At 42.6% G+C, this 18,881-nt stretch overlaps 1 protein-coding gene across 1 annotated transcript; it reads right to left on the bottom strand.

Moving 5' to 3' along the window:
* Positions 1–5,556: 5,556 nt before the first annotated feature.
* LOC115203752 (D-dopachrome decarboxylase-A) lies at positions 5,557–18,557 on the bottom strand. Its single transcript, XM_029768704.1, has 3 exons — positions 18,334–18,557; positions 7,155–7,330; positions 5,557–6,566 (listed from the first exon to the last, which is right to left on the bottom strand). Exons 1-3 carry the CDS (start codon positions 18,439–18,441, stop codon positions 6,494–6,496), a joined length of 357 nt encoding a protein of 118 aa, XP_029624564.1. The 5' UTR covers positions 18,442–18,557; the 3' UTR covers positions 5,557–6,493.
* Positions 18,558–18,881: the final 324 nt, after the last annotated feature.

Here is an 18,881-nt window from a genome sequence, read left to right as displayed (position 1 = left end):
GCTTTAAATTATAATGTGACGTGCAGTCATATTCAGGTCCTGATTGGTCAACAAGCTTATTTGACACGTCAACTAGTGTTATTTGACGTGTATCTTTTTTTTTTACTCATACTATGTCCAGCCACGCTAGTCATAGACTGTTCTCTCTGCTACCGCACGGCAAGCGGTACAGGAGCGCCAAGTCTATGTCTAAAAGGCTTCTTAATTAACAGCTTCTACCCCCAAGCCATAAGACTGCTGCATAGCTAATCAAATGGCTACCCGGACTATTTGCACTGCGCTGCACTGGATGAATTAGACTTTAGAATTGCATTGGGGGCATACTTATTTCACTGTACAGCCTTACCTATGGATTGTGGATCAATGACATGGGGTATCAGTCTACTCAGTGACACCCAGAGAACATTAGCGTCGTAGCTCTTATGGTGGGACTCTGAAACAACTGTGAATTGAGCCACATTTATTGTCAACCTATGTGTATTGAACACTATTCCAGCGGGAAAACAATACTGCGTGGATGTTTTGGAGTCTGATAACTCTGAGGAGGAAGTTGGGAAAATATGTATATTGGGTATTGAGTAGACTGATACCCAATTTCATTGATCCCCAATCCTTAGGTAAAACTGTACAGGGCATAATGAAACTCAATACACACAATAGGCTGACTGGGGAGGGGATTTCACACAGTCACAGTCCCGCGATAAAAGCTACAACGCTAATATTTGCGTAAACTCTTCACAGTTGTGTTCTGTGGGTGTCACCGAGTAGACTGATACCCCATTTCATTGCTTCACATTCCAACCTTGTTTAACATTATCTAGTCTAAATATGGCACGATTCCACCAACTGTAACCTTCTGCATCACTTTCAAAGAGGTACTTTTATTGTGAAGGCAAACCGCAAAAAAATATATATATTGTGCCTAATCCTTATTGTGGCTAGCTTCACAACACACAACCCGGTCCGGTCGAGCCTCAGGAAGCTAGCTGGCTGTTTATAACGTTAGATTTGGGAAACAGGGTTTAGTAGCTGGCTAGCTATTTCTTTTCATGAACTGAAGTTCAATTTCAATAGGCGAACAACAAGTGGCTACCTAGCTAATACCTACTCAAAAGGATTCCTAAATCATTGCTAAGAATAATGAAAATTACAGAAATTTCTACTGGTCATTATTTTCAGGCTTGTTGTATTGGTGCTTGCTAGGTATCAAGCTAAAGCTAGCTAGCAGCCCCAGAAGTTGCGGTCCAACACAACATTCTACATTTAAACTGTGTTATTTGACGTGTCATTTACGAACATTTTAACATCTTGACCATGTTCTGTTATAATATCCACCCGGCACAGCCAGAAGAGGACTGGCCACCCCTCATAGCCTGGTTCCTCTCTAGGTTTCTTCCTAGGTTTTTGGCCTTTCTCAGGAGTTTTTCCTAGGGAGTTTTTCCCAGCCACCGTGCTTCTTTCACATGCATTGCTTGCTGTTTGGGGTTTTAGGCTGGGTTTCTATACAGCACTTTGAGATTTCAGCTGATGTACGAAGGGCTATATAAATAAATTTGATTTGATTTGATTTTGATTTGATTTGTGTCAAAAATATATTTTTTGACATGCAAAGACCCAAACGGCATTCCATCATTTTTAGGGCCTTCCTCTGACACTGCCTGGTATAGAGGGCCTGGATGGCAGGAAGCTTGGCCCCAGTGATGTACTGTAGTGCCTTGCGGTCGGAGGCCAAGCAGTTGCCATACCAGGTGGTGATGCAACCAGTCAGGATGCACTCGATGGTGCAGGTGTATAACTTTGAGGATCTGAGGACCCATGCCAGTACAGGAAGGGACTAAGCACGCACCCCTGAGGGGCCCCCGTGTTGAGGATCAGCGTGTCAGATGTGTTGTTGCTAACCCTTACCAACTAGGGGCGGCCCGTCAGGAAGTTCAGGATCCAGTTGCAGAAGGAGGTGTTTAGTCCCAGGGTCCTTAGCATAGTGATGAGCTTTGAGGGCACTAGGGTGTTGAACTCTGAGCTGTAGTCAATGAACAACATTCTCACATAGGTATTCCTTTTATCCAGGTGGGAAAGGGCAGTGTGAAGTCCAATAGAGATTGCATCATCTGTGATCTGTTGGGGCGGAATGCAAATTGAGTGGGTCTAGGGTATCTGGGATGATGGTGTTGATGTGAGCTTTCAAAGGACTTCATGGCTACAGATGTGAGTGCTACGGGTCGGTAGTCATTTAGGCAGGTTAACTTGGTATTCTTGGGCACATGGTGGTCTGCTTGAAACATGTAGGTATTGCAGACTCGGCCAGGGAGAGGTTGAAAATGTCAGTGAAGACACTTGCCAGTTGGTCAGCGCATGCTCGGAGTACACGTCCTGGTAATCCATCTGTGGCCCTGCGGCCTTGTGAATTGGTCATATTTTTTTTAAACCAATTTTATATTTTTTTACCCCCTTTTTCGACCCAATTTCGTCATATCCAATTGGCAGTTACAGTCTTGTCACATTGCTGCAACTCCCGTACGGACTCTGGAGAGGCGAAGGTCGAGAGCCGTACGTCCTCTGAAACACAACCCCGCCATGCCGCACTGCTTCTTGACACAATGTACGCTTAACCAGGAAGCCAGCCGCACCAATGTGTTGGAGGAAACATCATACACCTGGCGACCGTGTCAGCGTGCTTGTGCCCGGCCCGCCACAGGAGTCACTAGAGCGCAATGGGACAAGAATATCCGGGCCGGCCAAACCCTCCCCTAACCCAGACAACGCTGGGCCAATTGTGCGTCGCCTCATGGGTCTCCCGGTCGCGGCCGGCTGCGACACAGCCCGGTATCGAACCAGGATCTGTAGTAACGCAGCTAGTACTACAATGTAGTGCCTTAGGCCACTGCGCCACTCGGGAGGCCCTCGGCCTTGTGAATGTTGACCTGTTTTAAGGTCTTACTCACATCAGCTAAGGTGAGCCTGATCACACAGTCGTCAGGAACAGCTTGACTCGAAGCACACATAGAAGTAATTTAGCTCGTCTGTTAGGCTCGTGTCACTGGGAATGTCGCGGCTGGGCTTCCCTTTGTAGTCCGTAATAGTTTGCAAGCCCTGCCACATCGAACGAACGTCGGAGCCGGTGTAGTAGGATTCAGTCTTAGTCCTGTATTGATGCTTTGCCTGTTTGAGGGTTCATCGGAGGACATAGTGGGATTTTTTATAAGCGTCTGGGTTAGAGTCCGGCTCCTGGAAAGCGGCAGCTCTTCCCTTTAGCTCAGTGCGGATGTTGTCTGTAATCCATAGATTTTGGTTGGGATATGTACGTAAGGTCACTGTTGGGACGACGTCATTGATGCACTTATTGATGAAGCTGGTGACTGATGTGGTATACTCCTCAATGCCATTGGACAAATTCCGGAACATATTCCAGTATGTGCTAGCTAAACAGTCCTGTAGCTTAGCATCTGCGTCATCTGAACGCTTCAGTATTGAGCGAGTCATCGGTACTTCCTACTTTAGTTTTTGCTTGTAAGCAGGAATCAGGAGGATAGAATTATGGTCAGATTTGCCAAATGGAGGGAGAGGGCGAGCTATGTACGCGTCTCTGTGTGTGGAGTAAAGGTGGTCTTGAGTTTTATTTCCTCTGGTTACACATGTAACATGTTGGTAGAAATTAGGTAAAACGATTTAAGCTTCCCTGCATTAAAGTCCCCGACCACTAGGAGTGCCACCTCTGGATGAGCATTTTCTTGTTTGCTTATGGCCTTATACAGCTCATTGAGTGTGGTTTTAGTTCCAGCATCGGTTTGTGGTAGTAAATAGACAGCTACGAAAAATACAGATGAAATCTCTCTTGGTAAATAGTGTGGTCTACAGCTTATCATGAGATACTCTACTTCAGGCGAGCAAAACCTTGAGACTTCCTTAATATTAGATTTCGCGCACCAGCTGTTATTGACAAATAGACACAGACTGCCACCCCTTCTTCTTCACATTAGATACTAAACAAACAGCAACATTCACACGAGTGAAAGACTATACTCTGATGAAGCCATAGAAGGACTGCAAAACTGATCAATATCAATCTTATTTCAGTTTATAGAACATTTGCAGATCAACAACGTTGGCATGTAGATGTCAGTGTTTTAAAAAGTTATTTTGAGGTTTTTTTCTTTATAGAGCGAGTTTGTACCACCTCTTCCGGCTACCATGTCAATGACGTCTGGTTGGCAGTGGGCTGTTCCAACGAATGATATCGGCTCAAAATAAACCAATATTCAGCCAATTGTTCATTGTTGTCAACTCTTATCTTCCTCGGTTGTCATCCTTGCCTCTTGCTACTCGTACACGACTTTACATTATCTGGTCAACATGATGGGAGGTTAATCATGGGTTCTTATAGCAATTTCAGCTGTGCTGTCCATCATTGAATTAAAGGAACTGTGGGAACATTCTTCAGTATGTGCAAGGCACTGTCCAGTACTGTATTCATACTGTAAACAAAGGCATTTTTTAAATATAGAATATTCTCAGGTTTAGATCTCACTTGTAATAGATGCAAACCGACCACCTGTTAATCCACATGTTCTGGTCCTGAGTCTATTTCTGAAATATTTTTTAAAGAGCAGTCCTACAGAGCTCTGAGTCTGACAAACCTATCCGTCTCTCCCTCTCTCACACAGCCAAGGAGGGAGGAGTTTGCGAGTTGTTTCCCACCTGAGTCTACTCATATCTACAGTACACAGATATTTCCTGGACTGAAATGTTGTTCTACCTGATCTACAGTGCTGTGTGTAGCGCTCAACAATGGTGAATTGTTGGATCAGCTGCTTGCCATTATGGAGGATCTGGACTCTTAGAGATTTCAGTGGCACCTAACATAGGATGGCTTTCCTTCCATCCCAAAGAGCTGGCTGGAGAACAAAGACAGGACAGATATAGTGGATAAGATGGAGCAGACTTACAATCTGGATGGTGCTGTGACGATCGCTCTGGAGATCCTGACAAAGATGAACCAGAATAGTCTTGCAAAGAAGTTTAAGGACAACACATTGGGGCGTGTCATAACAGTTAAGGTCGGAGTGAGAACACATAACTAATATCCTGTGGTGTGAGAGTTAGGTCATATTCAAATATTTTGACTGATAAGGGTTAAATCCTTTTGGTTTTGCTCTATCAACACTGGGGATATGGGGAGGAATCACATGCCTAATGACGAGGAGATAGAGAGATGAGGCAGACAGAGGCTCTGCTGACCAAACTGATGAACAAGGATAAAGCTCCGGAGCTGTTCTACTGACCCTGACAGATAAAACAGACCTTTATCTGGTGGCAGACCTGGAAAAGCAGAAGACATCCTGACAGATGCCATGCATACAGTAAGATAAGAGGGATGTTCTTGTAATTTCAACACAAGCCTACCAATAATTTGCAAGATCATTGACATGTTCCTTGCCATTTTAAACAAAATTACATTATACTAGTAAGCTGACCCAGCAGGTGCTGTTGCAAGGCAAACTTTTCAAGACGAACAATAATGTATGGACAGAAAGCAGACATCCTAAATGTTAATTTTTGTGTTGCCTTTAGTGGGCTGTATCACATGGAAAGATAGCTACATTTTTACATTGGTTTACAGTCCACTTTTCCTAAATATCTAGCTGTTCAATGTCACATTTTACCACACCTTGTATTATTTCAAAACCCTTCCACTCTTCCTGTTGAGTGTAAAGAAATATTGGCAAGACATTAAATCCAGTAAATAATTTAGTCATGCAGGACACAATAATTTAAGTACTTTTACTTCTAGTATGACTAATTGTACAGCAAAGCCTTCACAACATTTATTTGATACTTATATATTAAAAGGACTGAAATTCAAAAGGAATACATTATATGTAAATTTACTAAACACAGTTCTTCACAAATACAGAGTGCATGTTAGTCCAATGCAACACTGTTATGTCCTTATCTACTTCTATACTCTCAACAAATGCATAGAATGGTGTTTCACAGCTGCCGTACATTGACATTTACCTGAATTCCATTGCACAGTACGTACTTAAAGATTTATTGTTAATACTAGTCTATCATCTATGCTAGTCATTGTGGTTCTTACTAACAAAACATAGCAGAAAGAAAATCTCAACCACATTATCAAATGGTTGAGATATGAAATTAATAGGTGAAATGACATAGTAATAGCTTTGAATAAAGGTCAATTGGTTTACATTTCCTCTAATCAAACATGAATATATTCTTATATCATCTAGCTTGTCAAATGTGTGGTTCTGGTTTACTATCGCAGACAACCCTATGTAATATAAATGAATGAGTTTCCAGGGCATAGATTCATGGGGTCAAATACCATAGTGATAAAATTCAATACAGGTCTTTGTCATATGGTATGTCATGTCCAATTGAGTGGTGGAAATCCACTGCCAGGGTTTGTTCTCTCCGATGATAACTGTTGTGGAACAGATGTGTGAAGTCCTTCTGGTGCAGAAAGTTCCTCCTACAGGTAACTCATAACAGTTCCTTTCTTTCCAACCTGATGTGGCTCCAGTGCGTAGAACCTGATCATGACCCTGTGGAATACAAGTTCACCTACAATTAGATTCATGTATTGAAAACCATATACAGGAGACCATGTGGCTACAATTTAAATCTACTAAATGCAATATTCTATTTATGCAATATCAAATGCAATATAAAGTCAATACATACTTTGAATGCTATATGGTCTGGCAAGATCTCCTGTGCAACCCCTTACAAGCATAGGTAGTTAGGCTATAATCAATACCTCATGGTAGTAATAGCCTAGACATATGAACTGTCCATAAATCCAGACACACCATGGCATAACAGATAACTACAATTTTTCATCTGTTTCTTGAGTCAAAGTTGAGTTGGGCTCTAAAGAGTCTGCAGGCAGGCCGGGTACAGGAACTTGCAGTGTACAGGAACTGACATACAGAGACACTCCCACTTTTAATCTGAGATAAGGTATCATATGACACATTGCCCTTTATCCACACCAATGCAGAAATGCAAAATCCTCTTATCTTATGCATAACACATATTTTTCTGTCATTAGAACAGAGCCAAATCTCTGCAGTAGAGGATAGTACTAAGCTAAAATAAATGAATGATTTGTAGCATAATCAGCTTCTAACCGGTCTTCAGTAAGTCCAAGTTCTCCTGTAAGGAAAGGGAAAATATTGGCACTGTGTTCCTTGTTCTTCTCAGCAGTGTCAGTGACACCGATGGCGGACACGGACAGGATCACGCAAGGAGCACAAGTTCCACCCATGAGCATTGGCAGTCCAGGTTTCACCACCAACATCATTCTCTGCATAGAAAACAGACAACATAAAATACACACAAGCACAATTTTTGAATAGAATTAGCTAGCTAGGCTATATCAAAGTATTTAAATATGGACACTGGAGTTAAAACCTTCATAGCCGCCAACTACAGTGCCTTCAGAAAGTATTCACACCCTTGACTTTTTCCACATTTTGTTGTGTTACATCCTGAAATTAAAATGTATTAAAGTTGAGATTTTAATTTCAATACCCCATGATGTCAAAGTGGAATTATGTTTTTAGAAATTTTTACAAATTCATTACAAACAAAACACTGAAATGTCTTGAGTCAATAAGTATTCAACCCCTTTGTTACGGCATGCCTAAATAAGTACAGGAGTAAAAATGTGTTTAACAAGTCATATAATAAGTTGCATGGACTCACTGTGTGCAGTAAGTGTTTAAAATTATTTTTGAATGACTACCTTCTCTGTACCCCACAATTATCTCTAAGGTCCCTCAGTCGGGCAGTGAATTTCAAACACAGTTTCAACCACAAAGACCAGGGAGGTTTTCTAATGGCTCGCAAAGAAGGTCACAGTGAAGCTATTAATTACACTTTGGATGGTATATCAATACACCCAGTCACTACAAAGATACAGGCGTCCTTCCTAACTTAGTTGCCGGAGAGGAAGGAAACTGCTCAGAGATTTCACCATGAGGCCAATGGTGACTTTAAAACAGTTACAGAGTTTAATGGCCGTGATAGGAGAAAATTGAGGATGGATCAACAACATTGTAGTTACTCCACAATACTACCTATACGACAGTATGAAAAGAACGAAGCCCGTACAGAATACAAATGTTCCAAAACTTGCATCCTGTTTGCAATAAGGCTCTAGAGCTGTCCCTGACTAAAAAAAAAACTTAGTCGACCAAAATTTGTCAGTGCTTTTGACCAATCGATTGGTTGAAATTAAAGCTTACTAAAGAGCAGTGATACTATCAAGAGCAGTGTGCGTGTTTCTTCTTTTTCTGATGAAATAAGACACAAATTAAATCAATAGAGCCAGAGACCAAGAAAACCTGTCCCGACAATTCTCACTCTGAAGTATTTATTTGGGCTACAATTTCTGAGGCTGGTAACTCTAATGAACGTATCCTCTGCAGCAGAGGTAACTCTGGGTCTTCCTTTCCTGTGGCGGTCCTCATGAGAGCCAGATTAATCATAGCGCTTGATGGTTTTTGCGACTGCACTTGAAGAAACGTTCAATGTTCTTGACATTTTCCAGATTCACTGACCTTCATGTCTGAAAGTAATGATGGACTGCCATTTCTCTTTGCTTATTTGAGCTGTTCTTTCCATAATACGGACTTGGTCTTTTACCAAATAGGGCTTTCTTCTGTATACCATCCCTACCTTGTCGTAACACAACTGATTGGCTCAAACGCATTAAGGAAATTCCACAAATTAACTTTTAACAAGGCACACCTGTTAATTGAAATGCATTCCAGGTGACTACCTCATGAAGCTGGTTGAGAGAATGCCAAGCGTGTGAAAAACTGTCATCAAGGCTAAGGTTGGCTACTTCGAAGAATAATATACAGTTGAAGTCAGAAGTTTACATACACCTTAGCCAAATACATTTAAACTCAGTTTTTCACAATTCCTGACATTTCATCCAGTAAGAAAGTCCTGTCTTAGTTCAGTTAGGATCACCACTTTATTTTAAGAATGTGAAATGTCAGAATAATAGTAGAGATATTTATTTAAGCTTTTATTTCTTTCATCACATTCCCAGTGGGTCAGAAGTTTACATACACTCAATTAGTAGTTGGTAGCATTGCCTTTAAATTGTTTACCTTGGGTCAAATGTTTCGGGTAGCCTTCCATAAGCTTCCCACAATAAGTTGGGCGAATTTTGGCCCATTCCTCCTGACAGAGTTGGTGTAACTGAGTCAGGTTTGTAGGCCTCCTTGCTCGCACACGCTTTTTCAGTTCTGCCCACAAATGTTCTATAGGATTGAGGTCAGGGCTTTGTGATGGCCACCCCAATATCTTGACTTTGTTGTCCTTAAGCCATTTTGCCACAACTTTGGAAGTATGCTTTGGGTCATTGTCCATTTGGAAGACCGATTTGCGACCAAGCTTTAACTTCCTGACTGATGTCTTGAGATGTTGCTTCAATATATCCACATCATTTTACTCCCTCATGATGCCATCTATTTACTGAAGTGCACCAGTCCCTCATGCAACAAAGCACCCACACAACATGATGCTGCCACCCCCGTGCTTCACGGTTGGGATGGTGTTCTTCGGCTTGCAAGTGTCCCCCTTTTTCCTCCAAACATAACGATGGTCATTATGGCCAAACAGTTCTATTCTTGTTTCATCAGACCAGAGGACATTTCTCCAAAAAGTACGATCTTTGTCCCCATGTGCAGTTTCAAACCGTAGTCTGGGTTTTTTATGGTGGTTTTGGAGCAGTGGTTTCTTCCTTGCTGAGCGGCCTTTCAGGTTATGTCGATATAGGACTTGTTTTACTGTGGATATAGATACTTTTGTACCTGTTTCCTCCAGCATCTTCACAAGGTCCTTTGCTGTTGTTCTGGGATTGATTTGCACATTTCGCACCAAAGTACGTTCATCTCTAGGAGACAGAACACATCTCCTTCCTGAGCGGTATGACGGCTGTGTGGTCTCATCGTGTTTAAACTTGCGTACTATTGTTTGTACAGATGAACGTGGTACCTTCAGGCATTTGGAAATTGCTCCCAAGGATGAACCAGACTTGTGGAGGTCTACAATTTATTTTTCTGAGGTCTTGGCTGATTTCTTTTGATTTTCCCATGATGTCAAGCAGAGGCACTGAGTTTGAAGGTAAGCCTTGAAATACATCCACAGGTACACCTCCAATTTACTCAAATGATGTCAATTAGCCTATCAGAAGCTTCTAATGCCATGATATCATTTTCTGGAATTTTCCAAGCTGTTTAAAGGCACAGTCAACTTAGTGTATGTAAACATCTGACCCACTGGAATTGTGATACAGTGAATTATAAGTGAAATAATCTGTCTGTAAACAATTGTTGGAAAAATTACTTGTGTCATGCACAAAGCAGATGCCCTAACCAACTTGCCAAAACTATAGTTTGTTAACAAGACACTTGTGGAGTGGTTTTACATAGTTGAATGTGCTGACAACAAAATCACACAAAAATAATCAATGGAAATCCAATTTATCAACCCATGGAGGTCTGGATTTGGAGTCACACTCAAAATTAAAGTGGAAAACCACACTATCAGGCTGATCCAACTTTGATGTAATGTCCTTAAAACAAGTCAAAATGAGGCTCAGTAGTGTGTGTGGCCTCTACGTGCCTCTATGACCTCCCTACAACGCCTGGGCATGCTCCTGATGAGTTGGCGGATGGTCTCCTGAGGGATCTCCTCCCAGACCTGAACTAAAGCATCCGCCAACTCCTGGACAGTCTGTGGTGCAATGTGGTGTTGGTGGATGGAGCGAGACATGATGTCCCAGATGTGCTCAATTGGATTCAGGTCTGGGGAACGGGCGGGCCAGTCCATAGCATCAATGCCTTCCTCTTGCAGGAACTGCTGACACACTCCAGCCACATGAGGTCTAGCAATGTCTTGCATTAGGAGGAACCCAAGGCCAACCGCACCAGCATATGGTCTCACAAGGGGTCTGAGGATCTCATCTCGGTACTTAATGGCAGTCAGGCTACCTCTGGCGAGCACATGGAGGGCTGTGCGGCCCCCCAAAGAAATGCCATCCCACACCATGACTGACCAAACACCAAACCGGTCATGCTGGAGGATGTTGCAGGCAGCAGAACGTTCTCCACGGCGTCTCCAGACTCTGTCACGTCTGTCACATGTGCTCAGTGTGAACCTGCTTTCATCTGTGAAGAGCACAGGGCGCCAGTGGCGAATTTGCCAATCTTGGTGTTCTCTGGCAAATGTCAAACATCCTGCACGGTGTTGGGCTGTAAGCACAACCCCCACCTGTGGACATCGGGCCCTCATACCACCCTCATGGAGTCTGTTTCTGACCGTTTGAGCTGACACATGCACATTTGTGGCCTGCTGGAGGTCATTTTGCAGGGCTCTGGCAGTGCTCCTCCTGCTCCTCCTTGCACAAAGGCGGAGGTAGCGGTCCTGCTGCTGGGTTGTTGCCCTCCTACGGCCTCCTCCACGTCTCCTGATGTACTGGCCTGTCTCCTGATAGCGCCTCCATGCTCTGGACACTACGCTGACAGACACAGCAAACCTTCTTGCCACAGCTCGCATTGATGTGCCATCCTGGATGAGCTGCACTACCTGAGCCACTTGTGTGGGTTGTAGACTCCGTCTCATGCTACCACTAGAGTGAAAGCACCGCCAGCATTCAAAAGTGACCAAAACATCAGCCAGGAAGCATAGGAACTGAGAAGTGGTCTGTGGTCACCACCTGCAGAACCACTCCTTTATTGGGGGATGTCTTGCTAATTGCCTATAATTTCCACCTGTTGTCTATTCCATTTGCACAACAGTATGTGAAATGTATTGTCAATCAGTGTTGCTTCCTAAGTGGACAGTTTGATTTCACAGAAGTGTGATTGACTTGGAGTTACATTGTGTTGTTTAAGTGTTCCCTTTATTTTTTTGAGCAGTGTATATATATATATTTTTAACACTTTTTTGGGTTACTACATGATTCCATGTGTTATTTCATAGTTTATGTCTTCACTATTATCCTACAATGTAGAAAATAGTAAAAATAAAGAAAAACCCTGGAATGAGTAGGTGTGTCAACTTTTGACTGGTGCTGTATATTTTACACATACTGTGGACACCCCTTCAAATGAGTGGAGTCTGCTACTTCAGCCACACCCGTTGCTGACAGGTGTTAAAATATTTTGTTTAAAAAAAATCAAGCACACAGCCATGCAATCTCCATAGACAAACATTGGCATTAGACTGGCCTTACTGAAGAGCTCAGTGACTTTCAATGTGCCTGAATGCATAGTGCCAACTATAAAGTTTGATGCAGGAGGAATAATGGTCTTGAGCTGTTTTTCCTGGTTCGGTTACATTGACTGTCATGGTACATTAACTTTTTAATCATGGGATCCAAATGAGAAATTCTGTGTTAAGCAGAAAGCGCACTGAACAGAGAGCACAGATGCACATGGCCAAATCAATTCCAGTAATTAATGAAACAATTATAAAATGTACACTGACACGTCGCGACCCACCATTAACAGGTCCCATACTTTAAGAAAGGCGGGTCAAGATGATTCTGTGCTTCCAACTTTGTGGCAACACGGGAAAGATCTTTTCCTGTTTCAGCATGACAATGCCCCCGTGCACAAAGCGAGGTCCATACAGAAATGGTTTGTCGGGATCAGTGTGGAAGAACTTGACTGGCCTGCACAGAGCCCTGACCTCAACCCTATCGAACACCTTTGGGATGAATTGGAACGCCAACTGCGAGCCAGGCCTAATTGCCCAACCTCAGTGCCCGACCTCACTAATGCTCGTGGCTGAATGGAAGCAAGTCCCTACAGCAATGTTCCAACATTAGTGGAAAGCCTTCCCAGAAGAGTAGAGGCTGTTATAGCAGAAAATAGGGGGACCAATTCCATATTAATGCCAATGATTTTAGAATGAGATGTTTGAAGAGCAGATGTCCACATACTTTTGGTAATGTAGTATATATGCTACTGCTCGACTAACAAAATATCTTGGTTGACCAACAGCCATCGACTAATTGGTGTCAGCCCTAAAAGGAACTAAAGAAAAATGACCATAAATTGGGAAAACAAATTAACTTCATGTCCTCAATACAACACGTTATGTTTGGGGAAAATCCAACACAACACATCAATGACTACCACTCTTCATATTTTCAAGCATGGTGGTGGCTGCGTCATGTTATGGGTATGCTTGTCATCGGCAAGGACTAGGGAGTTTTTTAGGATAAAAATAAATTGAACAGAGCTAAGCAGGCAAAATCCTAGAGGAAAACTTGGTTCAGTCTTCTTTCCAACAGACACTGGGAGACATTCACCTTTTAGCAGGACAATAACCGGAAATACAAGGTCAGATATACAGTTGGTTACCAAGATGACTTTGAATGTTCCTGAGTGGCCTAGTTACAGTTTGGACTTAAATCAGCTTGAAAATCTATGGCAAGACTTAAAATGGCTGTCGAGCAATGATGAAAAACCAACTTGACAGGGCTTGAAGAATTTTTTAAAGAATAACGTTCAAATATTGTAAAACCCAGATGTGCAAAGCTCTTAGAGACTTACCCAGAAAGACTCAAAGGTGATTCTAACTTGTTACATTGACTCAGGGGGATGAATACTTATGTAAACATGAGTGTTATTTTTCATAATTATTTGATGAATGTTTGAATTCGAGTATTTAGTGTATATCGTTTAGATTTTTTTTCTTCAATTAAAACAATTTTAATCCCACCTTGTAACATAACAAAATGTGTTATGTCAAGGGGGTGTGATTATTTACGAGCCCCGACGCTCAGTGTTACCAACTTAGCGACTTTGTCGCTATATTTAGCGAGTATTCAGACCCCTCTAGCAACACATTTTCAAAAATATCGACTAGCAACAAATCTAGCAACTTTTTCTGGTGTTATTGGAGACTTTTGGAGACTCTGACGTGAAAGCACGTATCGTTCTTACTCTTCTCAAAGAGCAGCGGGTGATGCCGTGGGCCCCACCACCGTCCCAAGTCCTCACGCAGCAGTCCCTCCCAGCTGCAGTCAGAGCAGGAGATGTTCACCCCTCCGCGTCCAGACTGCAAATGAATCGCGCATGCGGGAAGCCACCGCTGGCTGATCCCCCCCTGGCTTACATTCAGGGCGGGATGTAAATGTCAAATGTTCTTTGTCTAAAATAAATCACTGCACAAAAATAAATCATTGCATTTGACTCACACAGCCTCAGTCACTTACTCACCTTGTCCACTGTGTGTGTGCCTCTCTGTGACATAAGGTAAACATCTTGCTGGGTAGCTCATCATGTCTCAGTCTAAACTTTACACTCAAAAATACAGAAAGGAGTGGGAATCAAACCCTGAATTCAAAGGCTGGTTGAAGCCGTTTACTGGAGATGATTCACAGGCATACTGCCTGTATTGTAAGGCTGATTGATTTCTACGCCAAACAGTGATGTAAAAAAAAAAACACATGACAACTCAAAAACATACTCAAAAGGCAAAGCCTTATAACAGTTCCACCCAAAACAAGCTGCCATTTATGGTTAAAAAAAATTGGCTTAGCAAAAAAGGCTGAGGCCACCACGGCATTAGCTATCGCTGAACACTGTTCCATGCTGGCATGTGATCACATTGGAGAAGCATGTAGAGCTGCTTTCTCAGACTCCACTGCTGCTACCCACTTCAAAATGCACAGGACAAAGTGCACAGAAATGATTAATGGTGTTCTAGCACCATACTTTCTGAAAAAGTTGGTCGCAGATGTGGGTGACCAGTGTTTCAGCCTCCTCCTTGAGTCCACGGATGTAAGTGTTTCTAAGTACCTGGGGGTTGTGATAAGGTACTTTAGTCACACCAAGCAGACAATTGTATCAACATTTCTGGGGCTTGTTGAGTTGGAGGGAGGAGATGCCAAATCTATAGCCCGTGCTGTTGTGGCTTTCCTCGAGAAGTGTTGTCTTAAAAAAGAGAAACTCCTGGAGATAGGGACTGACAATGCCTCTTCTGACGGGGGATTAACAACGGGGTCCATAAAGTGCTGAAGGAGGAGTATGGCCTCAAATATCTGGTTCTTATTCGCTGTGTGTGCCACTCTCTGCAGCTTGCTGTAAGTCATGCTTCCAATGACACCATCCCCTGTAGTGTGGAGTACTTGGTACGAGAGACTTATAACTGGTTTTCAGTGTCTCCAAAGCGCAGGGAGCCCTACAAGGCCATATATGAGACCAACTGTGGGGAGAAACCTTTACAGATAACCAAGGTGTGTGATAAGGGAATCTATATGCTTAAAGGTAATGATTAAAGAATTCCACCCTGAAACGTAACTATTAGTGATTATTAGTTTATGTAACAAGTATAATGAATTACAATGGTAAACTTCAGTGTGACTAAGGAGAGACCGAGAACCATTGAACTATGCATGACCCGACCTGGCTAGAACTCTGAGAAACTTACGATAGGACAGGGAGTCCTTTCAAGGTTCCTCTAATCTCGGGGGAATGCAACTGTCGGCTTGGTAGTGATAAACAGTGGATACAACTCACCTACTGTTCGTGTGTATGTATGTGCGTAGGATATCTACTGTTTGTGTGGAGGTATGTGCGTAAGTAGGGAGTGAATTATAAAATGGATGTCTTTAGAGCGCTCTCTGAATAAACTGTACGGACCTTTTGCATAAGCTGAGTCTTTGCCTAATTATTATTAAACCCAGGGTCTTACAAACCTCGGGAATTAGTCAAAGCTTTAATAATTGTTAGTTATTATCATTGGGATTCAAAATTCTCGTGACAGTATGTGCCACACGTTGGCTCTCCATTGAACCCGCGGTTTCACACATTTTGGACCAGTGGGAGGAGCTTTGGCTGCATTTCGCAGTCCCCAAGTCCAGTGAACACTGCTACATGGCTGAGGTTTTATACTCCATGTACAGTTATCCTCTTAAGCTACCTGACAGCTTGGTTAGCCAGATCAAGTCTGAGCAGCAGGGTGCTGAATCCACTGGCAAATGTTGATGTACTCAAAGGGCCAATAGATGGATACATCAGTCCCAAACCGTACCTTGGTTACCTTTTTGAGTCAAAGGCAGCTGAGCTCCACCTTGCGCCTGAGGATGAAAACAATGTCCGAAAGCGGTTTGTAGCCTTCACCATCTCCCTCACTAATGAGTTGAGGGTGAGACTGCCGGACAACATTGAAGCATTGCAGTACATGTCAGTTTTCAATGTGGAGGAAACTCTAAAGCACAATAAGAACCCTGGAGAAATATAAAAAATAGCCAAGCTCCTTGGATACTCCCCTGCAGAGATAGACAAGATTGTCCAGCAATGGCATGCCATCCATCTTAGTAAATGGAATGAGACAAAAAAACACACTGGGCTTCTGGAGTGAGATTTGGAAGTTTGGGGCCATGGCTACTGTGTCTGTGTTGTCCTTGCCACACTCGAATGCTGTAGTCGAGAGAGTATTCAGCCAGCAGATGAGTGTGGTAAAAAGCAAACTTAGAAATCGGATGTCCTTGCAGACCCTTAACTCCATCCTGTACATTCGATATGGACTGAAGCTGTCTGGTGAGGCTTGCTATGAGCACCAGCTGCCTGATAATGTTTTGCGGCTTTTTGGCACATCAGCTGCTTACTCATTTAAGTCAGCTCCCTCAGTTGCTGAACCTGCCATAGAGAGCCTTGACCAAAATGACGATGAACCACTCTTTCTGTGAGGGGGGTCTGGGAAAAAAAGACCATTAACCTGAATTAGAGCCAGACTAGTTACCATCATTTTCTCACATTGCCATTGACAGTTTTTTCAATTGTCTCTTTTTGGTCCATTTAGATTGTATACAAAAAAAATGTATGGTTAAAAATGTTCATGTTTTACTGTGACTTGTTGTAGGCGCCTCAGTGGACCATATGGTTAAAAACCAAACCAACTTAAGAAAACTAAACTAAAAAACGAAATAAAATTTAAAAAACGAAGTAACTCCGCCAGTGTCTCTTTTGTGTCACTTTTGCCGGTCCCAAGCCCGGATAAAGGAGGAGGGTTGGAATTGTGACATAAAAAAAACAAGAATCGACAGAAGAAAGTTCATTTGTAGTTCTAAACATATTGTAACGACCCGGTATTGTGTTCTGTGTTCGTGGGTGTGTTATGGTTCTCATGGCTACTAGCAGGGGTTGAATGTGTCAGGACAGAGGGAAAGGGTGGGGGGTATGATGGGTAATCCCGCGGGATTTGGAAATGCATAAATAGGGATTGCTGTCTCATCTCTCTCTCTCTCTTTCTGTTCGGGCCTTGATCTGTTCTTATGGGGGTGACCCTTAACCCGACATGGTGTAATTGTGTACGTTCGGTATTTAGCGGCGTGGGCTGTGGCCACAACAATAGCCCAGTTTAGGAATAAACCTGTGTTCTAACCTGCACACCTGGAGTCCGTCTCTTTTCCTTTTATGACCCAGCCGGGTCATTACAATATTTAGGGTGTTTTTTACTCACTTTTTGTCTCGCCTACAGCAACCATCACAATTACATGCACATGGCCAATTATGCAAATTAGGTATTGACGTCATTTAGCGACTTTTAAGACAGCCAATAGTTACTTTCCTTATTGAGGAGTTGGCAACGCTCAGTCTGAAAGTTAACACGCATTGTTTGCGGTACGATTTTGGCAATATAAGAAACATATTGGCGAGAAATAACTTTCTAAAAACAAAAAAAGGTTAAAATGCACACCTTTATACAGTTAGTGTTCGTACACGGACATCTATTTTACAGCGCTTGTTGACGGAAGACCGACAAGACAGAGGCGACCACCTGTGCTAATAAGCATGATCGAACAGCTGTGTGTAAGTGTAACTATGGAGGAAGTGTAGCAGAAGAGTTGTTCATCAGCTCGATGCACACAGCCGTATATGGCTCTGTGCAAACCTGTTACACAGTAAGTCTTTTTTTAAAGATTATTTATCGCTTATCAAAGACAAGTTCCATGTTTCGAGAAAAGTATTGCCCGCAATTATTTACGTTTCCAAATGTTAAAACAGAGCGTCGGGATTGTAGTTCACATGGTCCCACTGGTAAGCAGTGCTTATAGCTGAGAACCCTTGGGATAAGGCAGCATGCCTTGAGTTCTCGTGAGCAAGGCTACAGCTAGCCTATTCAATACTGTAGACGGCAAGGCTTGAGTTCGACAACTAGGCTACAGCTAGCTAACAGTAATCTAAACAATGCAATGTATCAAAGGCAGACATATGGAGTGAGGCAACTTAACTTCACTCAGTAACATTCTTGATGCAGTAGCCTACTCACCTCTTCGGGTTTCCCTAGAACAGCGGCTGTTTTGGAGCACAGCTTTTTCAAGAAATCCTCAGAAAACGTACTCTCAGGTAAATTACTTTCTAAATCAATGAACGGCATGATGATTTTGTAAAGAGGCCGTTCTTCCAGATGAGAAGGCTAGGGAGGTCAATTTGCAGCAAAATTGACTTTGCTCCGGGAACTACGTCTCTTCATTGGGGGGAAAAAAGTACTTCCGTGTCACGGAATTTCGGAAATGTTCCAAATAAAAGTCCCCACTAATAGCAAAAAGTCTCAGTAACTTGAATGTATTCATGATATAGGGAAAATGATTGTCTAAACATTAACAATGATTCATACTTTTTCATATTTAAGTGACATTTGCATTACATTTGAATTTTAAAAGATGTTCTAAGGTCAAATATGGTAAGTGGAAATGCCTCCAATATGAATCACTGTATATTAGGCATAAGGGTAGCGGGGGGGGGTAAGGGTAGTGGTACCATATGATTGTGATATAACCACTTAGATCCCAGGAACCTTCTACTGCATTTTTCAAA

This window comes from Salmo trutta, chromosome 12 (assembly GCF_901001165.1).
Source record: "Salmo trutta chromosome 12, fSalTru1.1, whole genome shotgun sequence".
Taxonomy (NCBI): Eukaryota; Metazoa; Chordata; class Actinopteri; order Salmoniformes; family Salmonidae; genus Salmo; species Salmo trutta.
Note: the sequence above shows the minus strand (reverse complement) of the source record. Positions and strands in the feature narration are given on the sequence as shown.

What these genes read in the sequence shown, in the direction of transcription:
- LOC115203752 (XM_029768704.1), bottom strand. Translation starts at nt 18,441, where the DNA reads ATGCCGTTCATTGATTTAGAAAGTAATTTACCTGAGAGTACGTTTTCT. An exon ending in TTCTAGGGAAACCCGAAGAG is followed by an intron (nt 7,331 to 18,333) that starts GTGAGTAGGCTA and finishes TTTTCTATGCAG; the next exon opens with AGAATGATGTTGGTGGTGAA. An exon ending in CTTGGACTTACTGAAGACCG is followed by an intron (nt 6,567 to 7,154) that starts GTTAGAAGCTGA and finishes TGTATTCCACAG; the next exon opens with GGTCATGATCAGGTTCTACG.